Raw genomic sequence first — 16953 nt, 5'->3', positions numbered from 1 at the left:
AGAGATGTGCAACGAAACTATATAAAACCATTGCTACTCCTACTTGAATGTCAGGGTAGGTGCTATCAATTTGACAGTGCTCTAAATTCATACTATCTCCTCTGTGGCTTTTTCTTCAAGCTGTGTGCAAACTTATAACATAAATCATTGTTGAAATTAATTTATTGTATCCAAAAACAAGTTTCGTATGTATATATTTTTTGTTGGATGAATTTGATTTGTATGCAAATGATGACAAAGGTGTTTACAATGATTGCAATCGTGGTAATTATAGTCCGCCATAAACTAGTATTCGGCATGCATTTTAGACGTTTCTTTGACCAAAAATTATGGTCCTGAACAGTTTGTTTCGAAAATTTTGATGTAAAAACTGCCATTCTATTATGGGATATTTACATTCGATATCACTTTCCTTTCTGTTAACGAATGTTTAAGTAGATTCTTCATAATGCTTTCCTGAGAATAACAAAGGTTTTCAACTATTTTGTCGGCGTGATTAACAAAATTTGGTCAATTTTCTTTTTGTTTAAAGATTTTCCAGCATCATTGTTTTATTTCGAATTAATTATCTTCTTCGTTTGGTAAAGTCTATCCAATTCGGATGTGGGTGACTACTATGGCTATTCCAACTTTGTTTGCCGCTGGCTAGAAGAATTCTGTGGTAGTTAAAGCAAATCATTGCCTGCGGTTTGTAGCCAAGAAGTTCCTCTCTATCCCGGTTATCTATGACTGTATATTTTGCTTTTAAGAATTAGCTGCAGCAAGTTATATCGATTTTCATTCCTTTTTAAGTGATCCAATTGTCTTTTTTGTTAATATTGATATCACACATTTTATTGTTAAATTTTATAAGTGCTTCGGAATTGGGAATCACATAATCAAAGCTGCATAAAGGTGAACCCACAAACTAAAACTCGCCGGGATGGAAAGTTTGCTTTTCGTCCCTGGTATCCGGGTCAAAAATGGCTTTTTCTCTCCCGGGAACAACTTTCTATTTGACATAGGTTACTAGTGAAATAATTTGTGCATACAAAATGATACAGGCAATGCAAACACTAGTTTATGTAGGGCAGTAATTACGAACCGAATCATCATTGAATCAGAGTTATTGGAGAGACCTATATGAATCACAATGACCATGTAAATACAGTTAATTATCATAGAAATATTATTGGGTAGGTATATTTAAACATTTTAGAACAAATTTTTAGCATATTACATATTCCTATGAAACGATATTTCACCGCATGATCTTCTATATTTAAAGAAGAATTTCGAAATATTATTAGATGATATATAGACAGCTTTTTCTATTTGATATTTTTGCTAGAAATCGAAGGGATATTTTGAATTGTTAAAAAAAGGATATTCTCATCATAGTTTTGAAGCGCTTTAAGTAAAAGTTATTTGTACAAAACAGAAAGCATCATTTTTCGACTGCCTGATGGACATGGCTGGGCACCTCGGTGGTGGAGGCAGCAGAGCTGGGTCTTTTAGCTTAGAAGTGGCCCCCCTTATGGGGGGACAAGATCATTCTGACACGCATCTCAATTTACCAGAAGATAGTTCCCTTATTACTCTTGCCAGAAGAAATACCAAGAGGAATCGATCAATTAGGTAAATATACTGTAAATATCTACTACTATAAATAGTATCGGCAAAATCGTGTTACAAAATATGTGTAATCGGTGCAGTTGAGAATATTTTCAATATTTTTTGAAATGAATATCAACTTTCTATGGTTTCGAGCTACATTTACATAGTTTAACTGAATTATCTCTTACTGCTGGGCACCATCAACTGAAACCTACATTTTTGGATGTCCTATAATCGTTAAACTTCTTCAGTATCTATCAATGCTCTACATCCTTCTGTTTTTCTCTATAGGAAAATAATTTCATCTGCTGCTTCTCAATCAAGTACGCATCGATTGATTTATCGTTTTCTTCATTTGAATTGTCTCTTCCTAAGCAGATTCCTTGCCATGTATGTTCACAGGAAGTGTATGAATTTCCTAGAAATTTATCAGTTTGAATTTGGTGACAACTGGCTGGATACAAATAAGCAGAGCTCATTCGGTATGAATCTGAAAAGAATCATCACTGGTGATGAAAATTGGTCCTGTACAAAAACATAATTCGAAAACGATCATAGAGCAAACATGATGAAACAGCACAAACCACATCGAAAGTTAAAAACAACAAAAAAAGTTCATGATGTCAATTTGGTGGAATTTCAAATGTTTTGTATTTTTTTCAGCTACTTTCAATGAACCAAAAGATCAATTCTGATATTTACTGTCCACAATTAATGAAACTGGATAAAGTAATTAAAGAAAAACGGCCAGAATTGTCAAATCGGAAATATTTAGTGTTCCACCATGATAATGCAAGGCCACACACATCTTTAGCGACTAGTGGGAAACTATTAGAGCTTGGCTAGAAAGTGGTGTCACATCCCTCATACGGCCCTGATCTGGCACCATCAGTTTACCATTTATTCCGAAATTCTTAGAATGGTTAATGGCACCTGGTTCAGTTTTTTCATTTAATGACCAGAAATTTTATGAGCGCGGATGCATAATGCAGAAAGAAAAATGAAATATTCAATTTTTTACTACAAAATCGAAAATACTTTGTCGCCCACCAATAATATTATCTCATTTTTTAATTCTCCTATTCTGTAGAAGAAAAATTGCACCGATAATAATTATTTTAACAATTTAACGTAACTAATAATCCTTTCTTTTGTTTCAGGAATAAAAAGGTGAAAAAAAACCCTCTGTTTAGGTGGTATCATATAAATGTATTAGAATAGTTAGGTCAGAAAAATACCTAGTTGTCTAGTTGGGTTATAATTTAAATGTTCATTTCCAGATGCAGATTTTAATATGATAAAAAATAGTCTTAGAAATCGTCCTAAAGGTACAATGAGTAGAATAGTTTCAAATAGATCCTTAGAATCTTCATTTCAAATAACTATTTCATATAATATCACATGGAATTTAATCTTTAAGTAACCCTAGAACTTCAAACAAGATCATTTATTTTAGATGGAAATATAGTAAACTGGATTTTGGATGACCAAGATGTGAGTTATGGGAATTGATTTTTATAATATGACATTAATTTTAATAATTACAAAATTTGCATTTCGATAAAAGCATATATTAGAGGTATACTGGGTTTTTCATTATAAATTGAACTATTTTACACACAATTTGCACGAAAAATTGTCAAAATAGTACTTTCTGCTGAAAATACACGCATCAATAGTGAAGTTGTGTCCTTTCCTAAATGAAGCATCCAATAATCAAAACGTTTTGGTTTTATTTGTAAACTATTGTCCGACACTCAAGAAAGTTCAAACGGATGGTGTTATCGTGATAATCTCTAAGTATTAAAACTAAATTTGTCCTTATGGCATCATATAAAACTATTTATAACAAATGATTGGAGGATGGAATAGTTTTGCATTGCAACCACTATTTCATTTCGTGTTTCCGAGATTTTTAAAGGGTAACTCAAAAATAATGATAATAATAAAGTTTACTTTGTACATTAAATAGAAAAAACCTCGATATAGTAGGTATAGTATAGCCCCATGGTTTAAACCCAACGTTTAACAAGTTGTTTGAGTCCTTGGTAAAACCATTGCCTGATTTAAATGAAAATTTATATGATGGTGCAAGTCCGGAATAAATGGTCGATGTGGTAGAAATTCAATACCATTGAGTTTTCCGATATTATTCCGCGCAACTTTCGCAGTATGTGGATAAGCATTGTCTTGTAAAAGAATCTGGATATTTCTCCGATAAAACCTCTTACATTCACATCAACTGTCCACTATATACATTGATGGCTCGACCATTTGAAATAATTTCGAAGTACACTAAATTCTCATAATTCCTCCAAGTATTTCCGATCAAATTCATCTTTCTTTGCGAAACGTTCTCGTAATTTTCCGTTATCTAACTAACTAACTTAACACTTATTTTTGAACTGCCGAAAGTACAAAAACGAGAGACTAGCTAACAACTTTCCAAATAATATAATCTCTGTATTTAACAACAATTGTGATACCACAAATATCTAAAAGACACTCAACTGTATCATAAATTGTGGACTGAGATGTCGCTAATAACCTTTGTATTTCCTTTTTGCGAAATCTGTTTAACACATTCGTTAATTTCGTGGAGTATGAAACAATTTGTTTTATTATATTTAACAGAGCGGTAAATATTGTTACAGATACTGAGTTTTAAGAATGGGAACATTCCGTGAAAAACTTGATCAATTACTAGAATCATACCCAACGACGGACATTATAAGTGGTTCAGTAATTTATGTTGTCCTATCTAAAAACTCAATTACAAAGGTCATTATTCTTAAGTGTCCTTTTGATCGTAGAGACCAATTTTGTTGACGAGGGCTACCCATTCCTATTTTTGTGCTCTTTCCATTTCAATTTCTTATGTTGCAGTTCTGAAAACATTGTAGAACTTATGTAAAAATTAATTTTCAAAAAGCGGACAGATGATTGATGACGGTTGTTGAGAAACTGATATAGATATTTCAATACACGCGAGCTATAAACATAGATTATTACCAGGAATCGAGGATTATGAATCGATTCTTTCAAAATCATATCCGTCAATTCCCTTCCTTTTAGAATGTACGTTTACTGCGTAATAATATAAGCGAAGGGAAAATAAGATTAGGCAAATAGATCCAATTGAATTTTTATAAATTATTTCAAGTAAAAATTGTGAACAAACAAAAATTTATCATTTTAACTATTTTTAATCCGTAAGTAGAGTTGTTTATTTTATTTTTTTCCCATGGCGCTACTGAACTGTTGTTATAAAGACACTGATTCAATTTGTGAATACGAATTTGGGCATACGATGTAAATAAGGCACAATATAAGCGCAAGTTTGTTTTTTATCTCACGTATTATCACATTGCAAATATTTTCACAGTATTACTATATTTCTCATCTTTTTGTACTATAACAATGTAAGTTTCCACAATATTAATATAGGTTCATAGCGTTCGTAACAGATAAATCAAAAAATTTAATACCGAAGCTTCAATTTAAAATACATTCTATTATTTCATATAAATTTCTCAAATTTTACATTTCTCAGACCTCTTTTATATACGTTTTTTGAGAAATTATCCCGATTTTAGGTTTTTAAAATTTCGTTCAAAAGCATAGAATATTTCGAATACTTTCAGTCTTTATCAAAATATGATTTGACCATGACAATGTACTTATTTATAGTAATCAATAGATCACCTTCATCCATGGAAAAATCAATATAGAAATCTGTTTTAACAATAAAAATTAATTTTTCCTCGGTTTTTACATCTCAAAAATATGTAGCAGCCATCAATCAAATTAATCGTAGTTACATATTTCTATTTGAATTAAAATCTTCCCGTTCTATTTAAAAGACTTTCCACGGGTCTTCGTGATTTCTTGAAACGAAAATTATTTTTGTAAAGTTTTTCACAAACCACTCACATAAATTTTCAAGAGGATCATATCAGGACTATTTGCCGGCCACGGAGAATTCTCAATATTGTTAGGTCGAAACTATTACTGAATGATACAGGTAGTGTGAACAGGACAATTATCATGCTGGTAAATAAAATCTTAAATATTATCTACCGATGGCAACATAATGTTGTCTAGAATATTGAGGTAAACCTCAACTTGAACCAATTCTTGATTGATTGACAATTTATACTCATCCAAGCCCAAACATGTACTAAAAATTTTCAGGACTTATTACTTCCGTCAAGATGTTGCACTTCAAATCTTGAATTTGATGGACTGTAAACGCAAATACGTCCGTCATTGCGAGACAATTCGTTTCCAAAAGTCCAGATCACCATACATATTCTGAATTGCTTGCACTCATTTGGAAGCAATGCTTTCCTAGTACTCTTGCAAATCCGAAGAATTAATTCGTTTACGTGATGTAGAACGGGATACTGGAAAGTTTGTTGCATAGCATTATAGTCGATTCGAAAGGATGTTCTCTTAAGAAGCACTATGTGCCTTATTCGAAATTTTCTTTCCTCCAGACCCAAACTTTCTGCGCAAGGTACCATCTTGTTCCGGTAGAGTTGCCAGTCTTCTGATAGATCATCAATCTTCTAACTTGGCAATGCCGGTAGCTTTTTGATGTTAGTTAACTGAGGAGGCATCAAGGACACTTTTACCTCAACTGAGCTTAAATTAATTATCTGTCACTGACACTTACAGTGACATACGATTCTGATTTAAGCAGGTAAAATGTGAGGTTATGGTTTTTCAGGGAACAAAAATGTACTTTTCCACATTGAATACACTCCATAACTTAGGAGTTTTTATGAATTTTTATTTTTCCTCAAAATAGCATTTGAGCACATTACCGAAAACCTTTTTACATGTTTTTTGTCTCACAATTCACGAAAATGGACACATGTTCATACTATTGCTTTGGCTTTTTCAGACATACCTCAAGAGGTATCACTAACATAATTAATCTTCATCTTCTTGAAAATAACTTGAAATTGGAACGTTGCTACTCAAGTTTTGAGATTTGGGAACACTGATGTGATTATGTCAAATTTGACATTGCCATCATGCAGTTTGACATTTTTAATGGTAAACTTACTCAGAACGTCTTGTCATATGAGTGTTATTTGGGTTTTCTACAGATACTTTAAACATTCATCTTGTTCATCACGAAAATGAACATTTTCGTGCGATGATTTTTGACGTGGCTTTAATTTCGTCGTCCAAAATCGGCTGCTGTGGCAGAAAACATCAATATTACAAGATCGCCATACCGTGAGATTTAGGCATATTTTGGCATTCGTTCCACTCGCACTCGCATTATATCAACGTAGAACTGTCAATTCGGAATGGCACATTAACATTTGATCGAAAAATGAGAAAAACCAATCGCAGAACACGAATCATTTTCCACCATGACAATGCGAGCTCTCGGACATCTGTTGAAACAAAAGTCCTTGTTTCGAACCCAATGATTTCTTTTTATTCCCTTCAAATCAAAATTAAATTACGAGGTAAAAGTTTTTGTACACCTGAAGAAGCGGTTGATGCATTCAAATCACATGTTTTGGAGGTAGCTCAATCGGAATGGAAAATTGGTTCAAACGCATGCAAAAGTCTATTAATTGATATTTGTTTTATTTGTCCATCTCAAAACCTCGTACGAGCAAGCACAGTTAATCACGCCAACAGAACTTTTCTATAGTAACGACACAGAAAGGCTACTGGAGGCTGTGAAATTATATTGGGGGATTGATAGCATTGAGGATGACATGTATGGAGAAGAAGTATTATTTAGTTCTCTTAAGACAACATTAGTATGCGGACAAAAAACGACATGACAAAAAAGATGTCAGACAAAATAAATTAACATTGTAGTTGTACAAAAAATGTTGTTTGTATATCGTGTATGGAATCCCCGTTCTAAAACCACATTTGAGAAAGTATTTGGCCCCGAATTACGGTCTCGGCACTTCCCATTAAGAAACACTTTACGCTAAAATAACTAATTTCATTATTTCAAGAATCCAAATATTGAAAAAACAATGAACCTAAAAACTACAACTACTTTTTTTTGGGTTGTAGCCTGAAATATCTTTGACTACATGTATTTTTCTCATGTCCCCATAGTTAATGGGGACAGTAATATGTAATTTCAAGGTAGGGATATAACAGAGGCTGAAGAAATTTTCTAATTATCATTAATATGAAATAATAGAATTTCTTTGAACTGAGATTTGGTGGAAGCATATCTTTCAAACACACAATATTAAAAAAAGACTTGAAAAAATCTATTGTTGGATAGCTTATAATAAGGCTATCATCGTCATCCCACCTTCAAATTAACCCAACGTTCTATGTATTATATTTTTATTTGAAACCCGTATTTCCATTTTTTTTTCTTTGTTTACACCATTTATTATTTGATTTCACAATTAATACAATTTTAAACTGGATATTAATAAAAATAAATAGAATAAGGAAGTATCTTTCCACTTTGACTTATAAACGCTCTTTAGTATATTTGCACTTTTAGTTTTTACTACTTTTTGCATGACTTTCATCTGCATGTATAGAATTTTTGGTGATGCATATATTCGTTCAGGACTTGTTCTATAAATGAAATCCCTTTAGCCACTTTATATATATTTCTACTTTACTACACTTCTATAGAAACATTAGATTTAGTTAGATATTTTAGTTAGAATGTGACGTTTCTACAGGCAATGGAATTTCAGGATATCATCGGAGGGTCTCGGAGACCGTCTTGTGATAGTGGTGGAGAACAGGCTTTATTGCGTCCTGGAAGTTTCATCAATCATCACAGAAGAAGTCCAACTAATCGGTACGTAGAGTTTTTCATTATACCTCTTAATAGGCAATGGAATTAACATAAAGACAGAATACGAAAACAATTTTCCACTCTACACTATTTTTTCTTCCCGGACTTGACGAAACTGCTCAGTATTTTAAAAATAATAGCAGCAGTTAATTTCGTTTTGGAGGAAGAGAAAGTTCTCATGATAAAAATGGAAAAAGGGAGAAAATTAACATATTTTTGCCTTAATTTTATTATTCTTTGGGTACTTCTGGATCCATACTACATAGATTATTCCAATAGAGCTGCAGTTAAACCTCAATTCAAATCAGTCCAATCCATAATTCCTATCAAAAATCACAAAAAACTACTGAATATTAGTTGTACGAGTATAATCCCAGAAGTATCTGTCCAAACAAAGAAAACACAAAAATTTTGAAAAAAATATACTTATTTTTCAACATAATCTCCTTTTAGCTCCTTACACGTTTTCCAGAGATGTTCATAATAATGTTCATAATAAGAATCAACATGTTCTTCAAAATATTCATTAACTGCCAACATCACTTCTTCATTGTTGGAAAATCTTTGACAACCAAGACATTTCTGCAGGGCTGGGATTAGAGAATACTCCGAGAGGAATGAATCTGGCGAATATGGTGCATGAGATAGCGAATCAAACTTTAATTCATTAATTTTGGCCATTGTAAGAACGGATGTGTGATCTGTTGCATTGTTTCGATGAAACAACACTTTCTTCTTAGCCAAATGCAGCCATTTTGGCTTGATTTCTTCACTCAAACATTGCAATACGTTTGCATAATACTTGCCGTTGATAGTTTTTCCTTTTTCAAGATAGTCAAAGGAAATTATTCCACGCACATCCCCACATCCCAAAAAATCGTCGCCATGACGTTGCCTGCAGATGGAACGGTCGAATACCTTCTCTGTTCTTTTATATTAGTTCGACATAACGAACATCTAATTTTTTCCATGTTTACAAATTCACTAAAAACGTTCACTACTGATGGGCTGCTAAACGAATTCTAAGCAACGTGGCGTCTTCAAACTGTATGCTGTATAGATTGTGTACTTTCTAATACAGTGGTATTTTTCAAGCAACTACCACCATCTCTAGGTCAAGCTAGGTACTTCTGGGACCATCCTCTTCTTATCTCTTCAACATTGCTCAATGCTTTTGACGGTCCGATCCACAATGTATGGAAAAATCTTTGTTTACACAAATACCAATGTTTTAGGCAAAATTCGCCATCGTACCAAAGAAGTCCGTCACCTCTTAGAAGATATCCTCGTCATTTGCATCATGATATTGGATTTTCCGACACTGTTTCTAACGTAGTGGAAATTGTGAAACAGGAACATCAAATGGCATCTCAAAGGCATCGATTTCCAAGAGGTGAGAAATAATTTATTAACAATTATATTGATCCTTTCCTCGCACAATGTGAACAGTCTAATTTGTGAAAAAAGTTTTCTATTTATTTATTGTTATTTATGAGAAAAAGTTTCCAATAAACTAGGAGACATAAATAATTATAACCTAAACAAATAAACTTTATTAAGTGAAAGTTATAATAATATATTTACATACCTGTGCTTTAAAAAAATCAAATGATTAATAGTTTTTTGTTCAATTTCATTAATGTCGCTGCAACCAAATCATCTGCAGTCTGAAGTTTATATATTTCTGAATAACTCTAGTTATGAAATCCCACGTTTTCAATTGGATTTATATGAGGAGAGTTAGGTGGCCAATTCAATCTCCTGATATATATCTTTTTTCACCTAAATCGTTAATTGGGGCAGATAATTGGTGTAATAATTTGTTCGATGTGGATATATTCACAAGATTTGACCTCCAGTGACTTTCTTGTTGGGAAGAGATTTTTAAAGGCAAGGGCGTTATAGCACTATAACGTAAAGGCTTATTTTAACAAATAAGATATCGCCTATTATTTGGAAGAGTTTATCAACTATAAAAAAAGGTCTTGTTTCTTTATTAGGTCGGAAGTTTCTCAAAAATCTTCTGTACATATAAAAGTAGGAGAAAGGGCTTGGATATTATGAATATTTTAGTGCCTTCAGTCCATTTATTTTGAGTCTATTTCTGTTTTTTTGCATATCTTTGATTACTATTCATTCCTTTAACATTACATAGTTAAAGTAAAATATTATCAATCGGAGATTTTTCTACAAACGTTCTTCAAATACTCATCTCGCAATTCAAAAAAAAAATTAAATCAAGATACGAAAAGAGCTGCTGACTAATAAGTTTGGTCTTAAATCTGTGACTATCAAGATTTGATGATAACCTCTTTGTTCTGTTTTGAAAGGATCTTGGTCGGCTTCGACGAGTCCAACACGATCCCCGTCACCGTCGGCAGGACGACATAATCCTAAATTTGGCGGGTTTAACTTTTCGAGGAAAATGGATTACGGAACCACCAGTCTATGTCAAAGATCCAGATCGCCTAGTCCTACGAATTCATCATTACCACATCATCAAGGTCCACCGTTTATTGGTGAGATATTCAATGGAAAAAAAATTGTGATTTGCAGTATTGTGAACCTCTATGTCTTCTATCTGTGTCTTAGATTTTATAAAAAATACATTAATATGGTATATTGGTAATGTTAAATAGTATATTTATATTTCTATATGATATACCATATTAACCAATATCATGGTATTGTGAAAAAGGTGACAAATCAGTTAATGATCAAAGTTTATCCCATCTGAAATAGAAATGTGATAAAATTGAACCAGAAGCTTCGCTGAACTATTTTACAGTCCCTTATATTTTCCCACCAAAAATCTACAGCTTTCTATACAGTAACATCGAGCGGATTCATTCAAATTCTAATCAATTTAACCATTTTATCAATAAATCTTTCTAGAAACCTATAGAATTATTTGAAAATCAAGAATTCGTCGAAATTTTTGCGCTGGAGAGTCATAGTCCAAAGAAAAACATAGAAGAATCAAGATATGGAAGCAGGGTATTGATTTTTCAAAGCGTAGACCAGGGTGGACAAAAGTCGGCGCGTGGGCTGTATCCAGCCCTTTTGCTTACTTTATCCGGCCCTGTTAAAAAATCCTGCACGCAATTTATCTAATTTTTTCCATGCGATTTTGTTCAAATCAACAGTATGAATGTGCATAGTGTACCGGGTGGGCAACTAAGAACGGATGTCGGTGTCAGACACAGATTATGTTATAGCTTCAGAAAAAAGAAAATATAACAAAAGTGGCCTCACTTCACAAGTTTTAATCTATATCTTCAAACATGTGATGGGGGAGAGTGGGAACCTTGTTATGAAAAAAGTCCGGTTCTGCTTTGCCGATTTATGTAAACTAGATGTTGTTTGAAAGCGTTTTTATCCAGCAATACAAAATATATACACTCTAAGCGATTTAATTAGCACCATTAATACTAGAGAACATTGTTTCATATATTTTAGGGATTGTTTGAGTAGAAATATTTTTTCTGTCCCGAGATATCTTAATGGAATGTGTAAACGGATAGAATTTTTCTTCAAACGTCTAGTAGGCTAATGAAATGAGTCGTGGACAAAAATTCTTTCAAACAACATCAAGTTTATTAAAGCAAAATCGGACTTACAGCCGTTTCTCATAACAAAGCTCCCACTCTCTCCCAGCTCTTATTTAAAGAGATAAACTCAACGTTGTGAGATGGAAAATGCGCAGAATTTATTGAGGAATTCATTTATAAAGTGCCACTTGAGGGCTGCTACTTGAGTTGTGAGACAAATAATATCAAATATTTGTAATTTGACATTGCTTTTCAAAATGTTCTTCATGAACATCAATACTGTTGAACTCATTGGTTGCTGTACGGCGGACCCATCAGTTTGATGTCTTGGCTATTCGAAAACGTTTTTGTTTGAACAGATGTGTGAGATCTGATGTACCATTCAGATTTGACCGCTCTACGTTGCTGTAATGGAACGGTGGTGACATGTCCGGTGATTTAGAAAAAACAGGCTACCATTTGCTTCGAAATACTTCGAACAACTTTAGTTGGATTTGGCATATCTTGAAATGACTCATACAGACGATTGTTGACGATGGATTCGTATGCATAGATTCATAATTTATCGCCTTTCCATTCTTATAAACGTCTTTTGAAGCACCGCCATTAAAGTTTTTCGGCATTTTTTAGCACCAATCGACACTAGCTGTCAAATTATGCGTCATCCAACGCGATCAAATTTTTTTGACAGCCCAATGTATATGCAACGTTGAATGTATGCGAGTATGTCAAACTTCATGATGGCAATGTCAGATTTGACATATTCACATCAGTTTTGCCATATCTGGAATCTTGAATAGCAACTTTCGTATACGTCTAGCATTATATGTTGCTGTTTTTATTTTTCTCTTCTTCTCTTATTGTTATTTACATCCAGAGCAGGTCAACTATGGAATACACTATTATTTTAGTGAAAAATTAGAACTGTTAAGAAGGTTGGAATTTATGGAACCGTTGGTGATATTCATACTGAACACACTGTTTACACTACCACTACACCGTCACTCACAATTACACTATTTGGCGTGCCTTTTGGTAATCTGGTTATGCACAGAACGTTCTAATTAATTTTTTTAAGAAGTAAATTGCTTCCAAAATAATGATTCGATTCCATATTTTGACCAAAAACCCTTCTCCCCATATCATATTTTTTTGTTTTAGCTTATCTTTTAGTTCTTTATTAAATATGTTCATAGTTCTTAACGTATTACATTGATTTCCATATTAAATCTCAATATTACGATATTTATACAAAAGCGAAACTAGTGCAGAACCGCCAAAAAAATATTTGCAAGTTGATAAGACCCACAATACCATTTTGTACAAAACTGGTCACCCCTTATAGGTGTTTTGATGTGACAAGAAGGTATACGAAGTAGATTATTTTTCAAAAAAATTCCGATTGATTTATTACAGCTGGTGCTGTGGTAGGTATACCGATGCAGAAGTCTGCAGCTCATCAAGGCAACGTACAACACAGTCATCCGGTTTTGGGCGGTCGGAAGGGTCAAGGAAGAAGACTACCTCCAACACCTTGCAAACCTTCCACGCTACAATTACGACCGGGATCAATAAATTTTCCGAAACTTAATGCATCTCCCACACATGTAAGTCTTGAATATATAAATTACGGCATTAGGGCCAGTCCAATTACTTAATTGTTTTACGAGATGAAACAAAGTTTCTATATGAAATATGATATAAAAAATGCTGATGATGTTTTTGAAGCTACCTAGTTTAACATTACAAAAGCATATAGTATATCTGAATCAATATGAGTTGTTCTTCATATTTTTTCACTTATCTCGTATGATATCAGAGAAATATTATTTCCTAGCCCTTTTTACATTTAGTTATTGTAAAAGTTCATTTTGTGAAGGTGTTCGTTTAATTTCAGCAACATTTTCAATCTCATTCGGCGCACGTAACTCCACATAATCACCCACACACTTTTCCGTTGGATCGAGAACCTCTTAGAGAAATTTCGCCTCCGGAGACAACTAATATTAACAATGTGAATATAAGCATGAATCCTGGTGTTAGAGACTCCAATCAAACACCTCTAAGTTTCGAACAAGCTGTAGCGATGGGAAGGGGCGGCAGAGTGCTACCTAGTCCACTACCAAACGGGTAAATATTTTCATATTCTCACTTGGAAAGCCCAAAACTTGCTTTAGTCATTTTTTATCGAATAACTGAATCAAATTTACCACTAATGAATAAATTAACTGTAAATTATCACTTCACTACTTTAAATCTAGCTCTCAAGCGTTTCAACAATAGACAACATGCTTTAAATGGGTGTAAGAATGTAATATATTCATCTTTATATAGCATAGTTGCCAAGTATACATTTTTCATAGTTGTAGGAAAATTATTCAAAATCTATCAGCGCCGTATAGTGTATGTCTGGGGATGTCGCATATCCACAAGTCTCAAAATCGCAGGATCGTAAATAACGAAGATACTTATCGAATCTCCAGTAATTCCAAATTTCATCGCACTCCATAGTCGTCGGAGGATTAGGTTTTCAGATAATCTTGATTCTTGATGTTTCGAAACTGGTATATAAGGACCAGTATCACAGTATTCAGCTGTGTGAACTATCCGAACAGTTTTTGTTATGTATATAGCGATGTTACAGTGAAAACTCACTGAAAGACTTTGAGTCTAGAAGCCTACGATTTATAATTCAAATTAAACACAAAACTTTGGATCCCATCCATACTGGTTCAAGAACCTTAGTAGAATTACTACGGGGAACTAATATCCATTAGACCTATACCTCATGAAGCTACCGGTCCCTAAACATCCAGAGAAATAAGATGAACCAAATAATTATACACAGAGGATCCAGAAACCAGTCCAAGTTTTGAAAAGGAGTTTGTTTTCGAATGTTGTTGTAGCAAACAACCACATCAGAAGAGCGCAATGATCTGGTTCGTGATTTAGATCTTTCTAAAACGAAGATACAACTACTTGGATCTCGTTTGCAGTAGAGGAAACAAAAATATTTGGAAATTTCTTCGTTTTGGAATAGGCAGTCTATACTTATCGTTTTTTCGTCTAAGGCAAATGATTTACTTTACTGTCATGAGAGTCCAGGTTTACTGGATGAATTTGGGTTTTTTCTATATAAAATAAAAATCGCCCCTATATATCAGGTTTGTGGTCGAGCTTATCTAAAACTTTTCAAATTTCTTTAATTAAAAATACATAAAGGATAACTTTTCGACTAAATTTCATCTCATATTAACACTCAATACAATATTTTGGTGATCTTTGGTCCCAAGCTAACATGTCTCTATCTCAAATAAGACGTATTTTGACTATTTAATTACCAAACGCCTTCTCCAAACAGTTCCAAGATTGACATCTCAATTTCTATTTTTTTTTCAAATCCTAAAGTCTATTTATCGATTAGAAATAGTTAACAAAAAAATGATCAGTGCGTTATTGGCACGTGAACATCATTATTGTTCAGAGGCACTATAATATACCACAAATAAAAAGTCGCGTGTGCGTATTTATCTGCTGCGTGATATTCTTAAACATGAAGATTGATGAAGACTGAGCGAAAAATAAAATGCAAGAAAATATGAAAAAACTGTTGACGACGTTATTTCCAAAACGGCAAATATTTCAGGAGTATCTTTTTCAATTATTTACCGAATACCTAGTGATTACAGATTAATTCAGCTTCAGTCGCTGAAAGCCGCTTTCTTCTTCTAGTTTTTCTTTGTTTTGCTCTGTTTATAATCTAAAATATGTATTAACTTTGTACTTTGGTGAAGTTTGAAAAGAGGTTTCTTCGATTGATTAAATAACTCTGCTTCTCTTTGCAGGTATAAGCCGAAGCCAACTGGATCTGGACATTCTGAATCAGACGAAGATGACTGGTGCTAGCATTTGCTTAATACTCCATGAGAGTATTTACTATTAATCAGTGTTTTTATATAAAAGAGACTTTAACAAATTATTATTATACCTATTATTATTACCATTATTATTATTATTACATTAGGAGTAATCTGTTTTTAAACTTTCTGTGTACAGCTGGGTCACGTTAGATTATTGTAAGGAAATAAGAAATTTTTATAAAACAAATGTGTTTTCATTTTCCAATTATTCAAATGTAGTACCAAAAATTGGGGGTGAATTCCACCTGTAATGCAGATACATTCGTCATCTTTTATTTGAAAACAAAAAAAGGTAAAAACAATCAATAGCGTCTATTAATGTACATTATTAAGGCTATTGGAAGGAGTATACACAAATAAACAATGAACAATGTTGGTTTCACATCCACCATAATCACCAGATTTGCCATACGGCGACTACTGGCTGTTTAGGAATATCAATCAAATGAATAAGTCATTGCTGAAACAGAATCCTATTTGCCTATTTCAAGGCAAAAAGAAATAATTCCGTAGAAATAGTTTCTAGGTTTCCTAATTTTTTTTAATGTATCGCTTATATCTTGTAGGTGTTTCCACCATCTCTCCTTACCTTCTTTAGTTAATTAATGTCTCAATTCAAGTTTTCTGTGATTTATTGTCTGAATTAAAGGTTTCATTAGATGATTAGTGTGCACTCCCAATATCTTATATAGCCTCTGAATTCTCTATCGAATTATCTTCTGCATTGTTGCTATCTATAGGTCTCGTTGAAGTTGGTGTTATCAACCGTCCTCACCAAATTTCTTCTTTTTCTAAAAATACATAAAAGATAATTTCTTTCAAAGTAATCGGTACATTTGTTATATTTCGAAATCTATTTTGATTTGTAATCGTTGACGTTAATTTCCAGGTACAGTTTCAAATACTACAGAAGAATCTGGTAAATTGAATTCAACTTTTTCTTGAAATAGAGATAGAACCAAAGAAAAAAGTGGTCTTGGTACAAAAATCGTTACTTATAATTTCGAAAACACAACAATAATCAGTTTTATGACTTTTCATGTCCATTTGGTTTAGTTTTTCATAAAAA

At 33.0% G+C, this 16953-nt stretch overlaps 1 protein-coding gene across 50 annotated transcripts in view; it reads left to right on the top strand.

Moving 5' to 3' along the window:
• Window positions 1-16071, top strand: part of LOC130896151 (voltage-dependent calcium channel type A subunit alpha-1) — a 102354-nt gene extending 86283 nt beyond the window's left edge. For 23 of the 50 annotated variants that reach the window (XM_057804011.1, XM_057803985.1, XM_057803995.1 and 20 more), the window contains 6 exons: window positions 8295-8416; window positions 9649-9806; window positions 10744-10932; window positions 13381-13571; window positions 13862-14094; window positions 15810-16056. In XM_057804011.1, coding sequence (XP_057659994.1) covers window positions 8295-8416; window positions 9649-9806; window positions 10744-10932; window positions 13381-13571; window positions 13862-14094; window positions 15810-15870 — 954 coding nt within the window. In that variant the 3' untranslated portion in view covers window positions 15871-16056. Of the gene's footprint in view, window positions 1-8294; window positions 8417-9648; window positions 9807-10743; window positions 10933-13380; window positions 13572-13861; window positions 14095-15809 lie in introns of all 50 variants that reach the window. The other 27 variants (XM_057804022.1, XM_057804021.1, XM_057804030.1 and 24 more) reach the window with 6 other exon arrangements.
• The last annotated feature ends 882 nt before the right edge of the window (window positions 16072-16953 follow it).

This window comes from Diorhabda carinulata, chromosome 7 (assembly GCF_026250575.1).
Source record: "Diorhabda carinulata isolate Delta chromosome 7, icDioCari1.1, whole genome shotgun sequence".
In the NCBI taxonomy this organism is placed as follows: domain Eukaryota; kingdom Metazoa; phylum Arthropoda; class Insecta; order Coleoptera; family Chrysomelidae; genus Diorhabda; species Diorhabda carinulata.
This window is presented reverse-complemented; position numbering and strand designations above follow the sequence as displayed.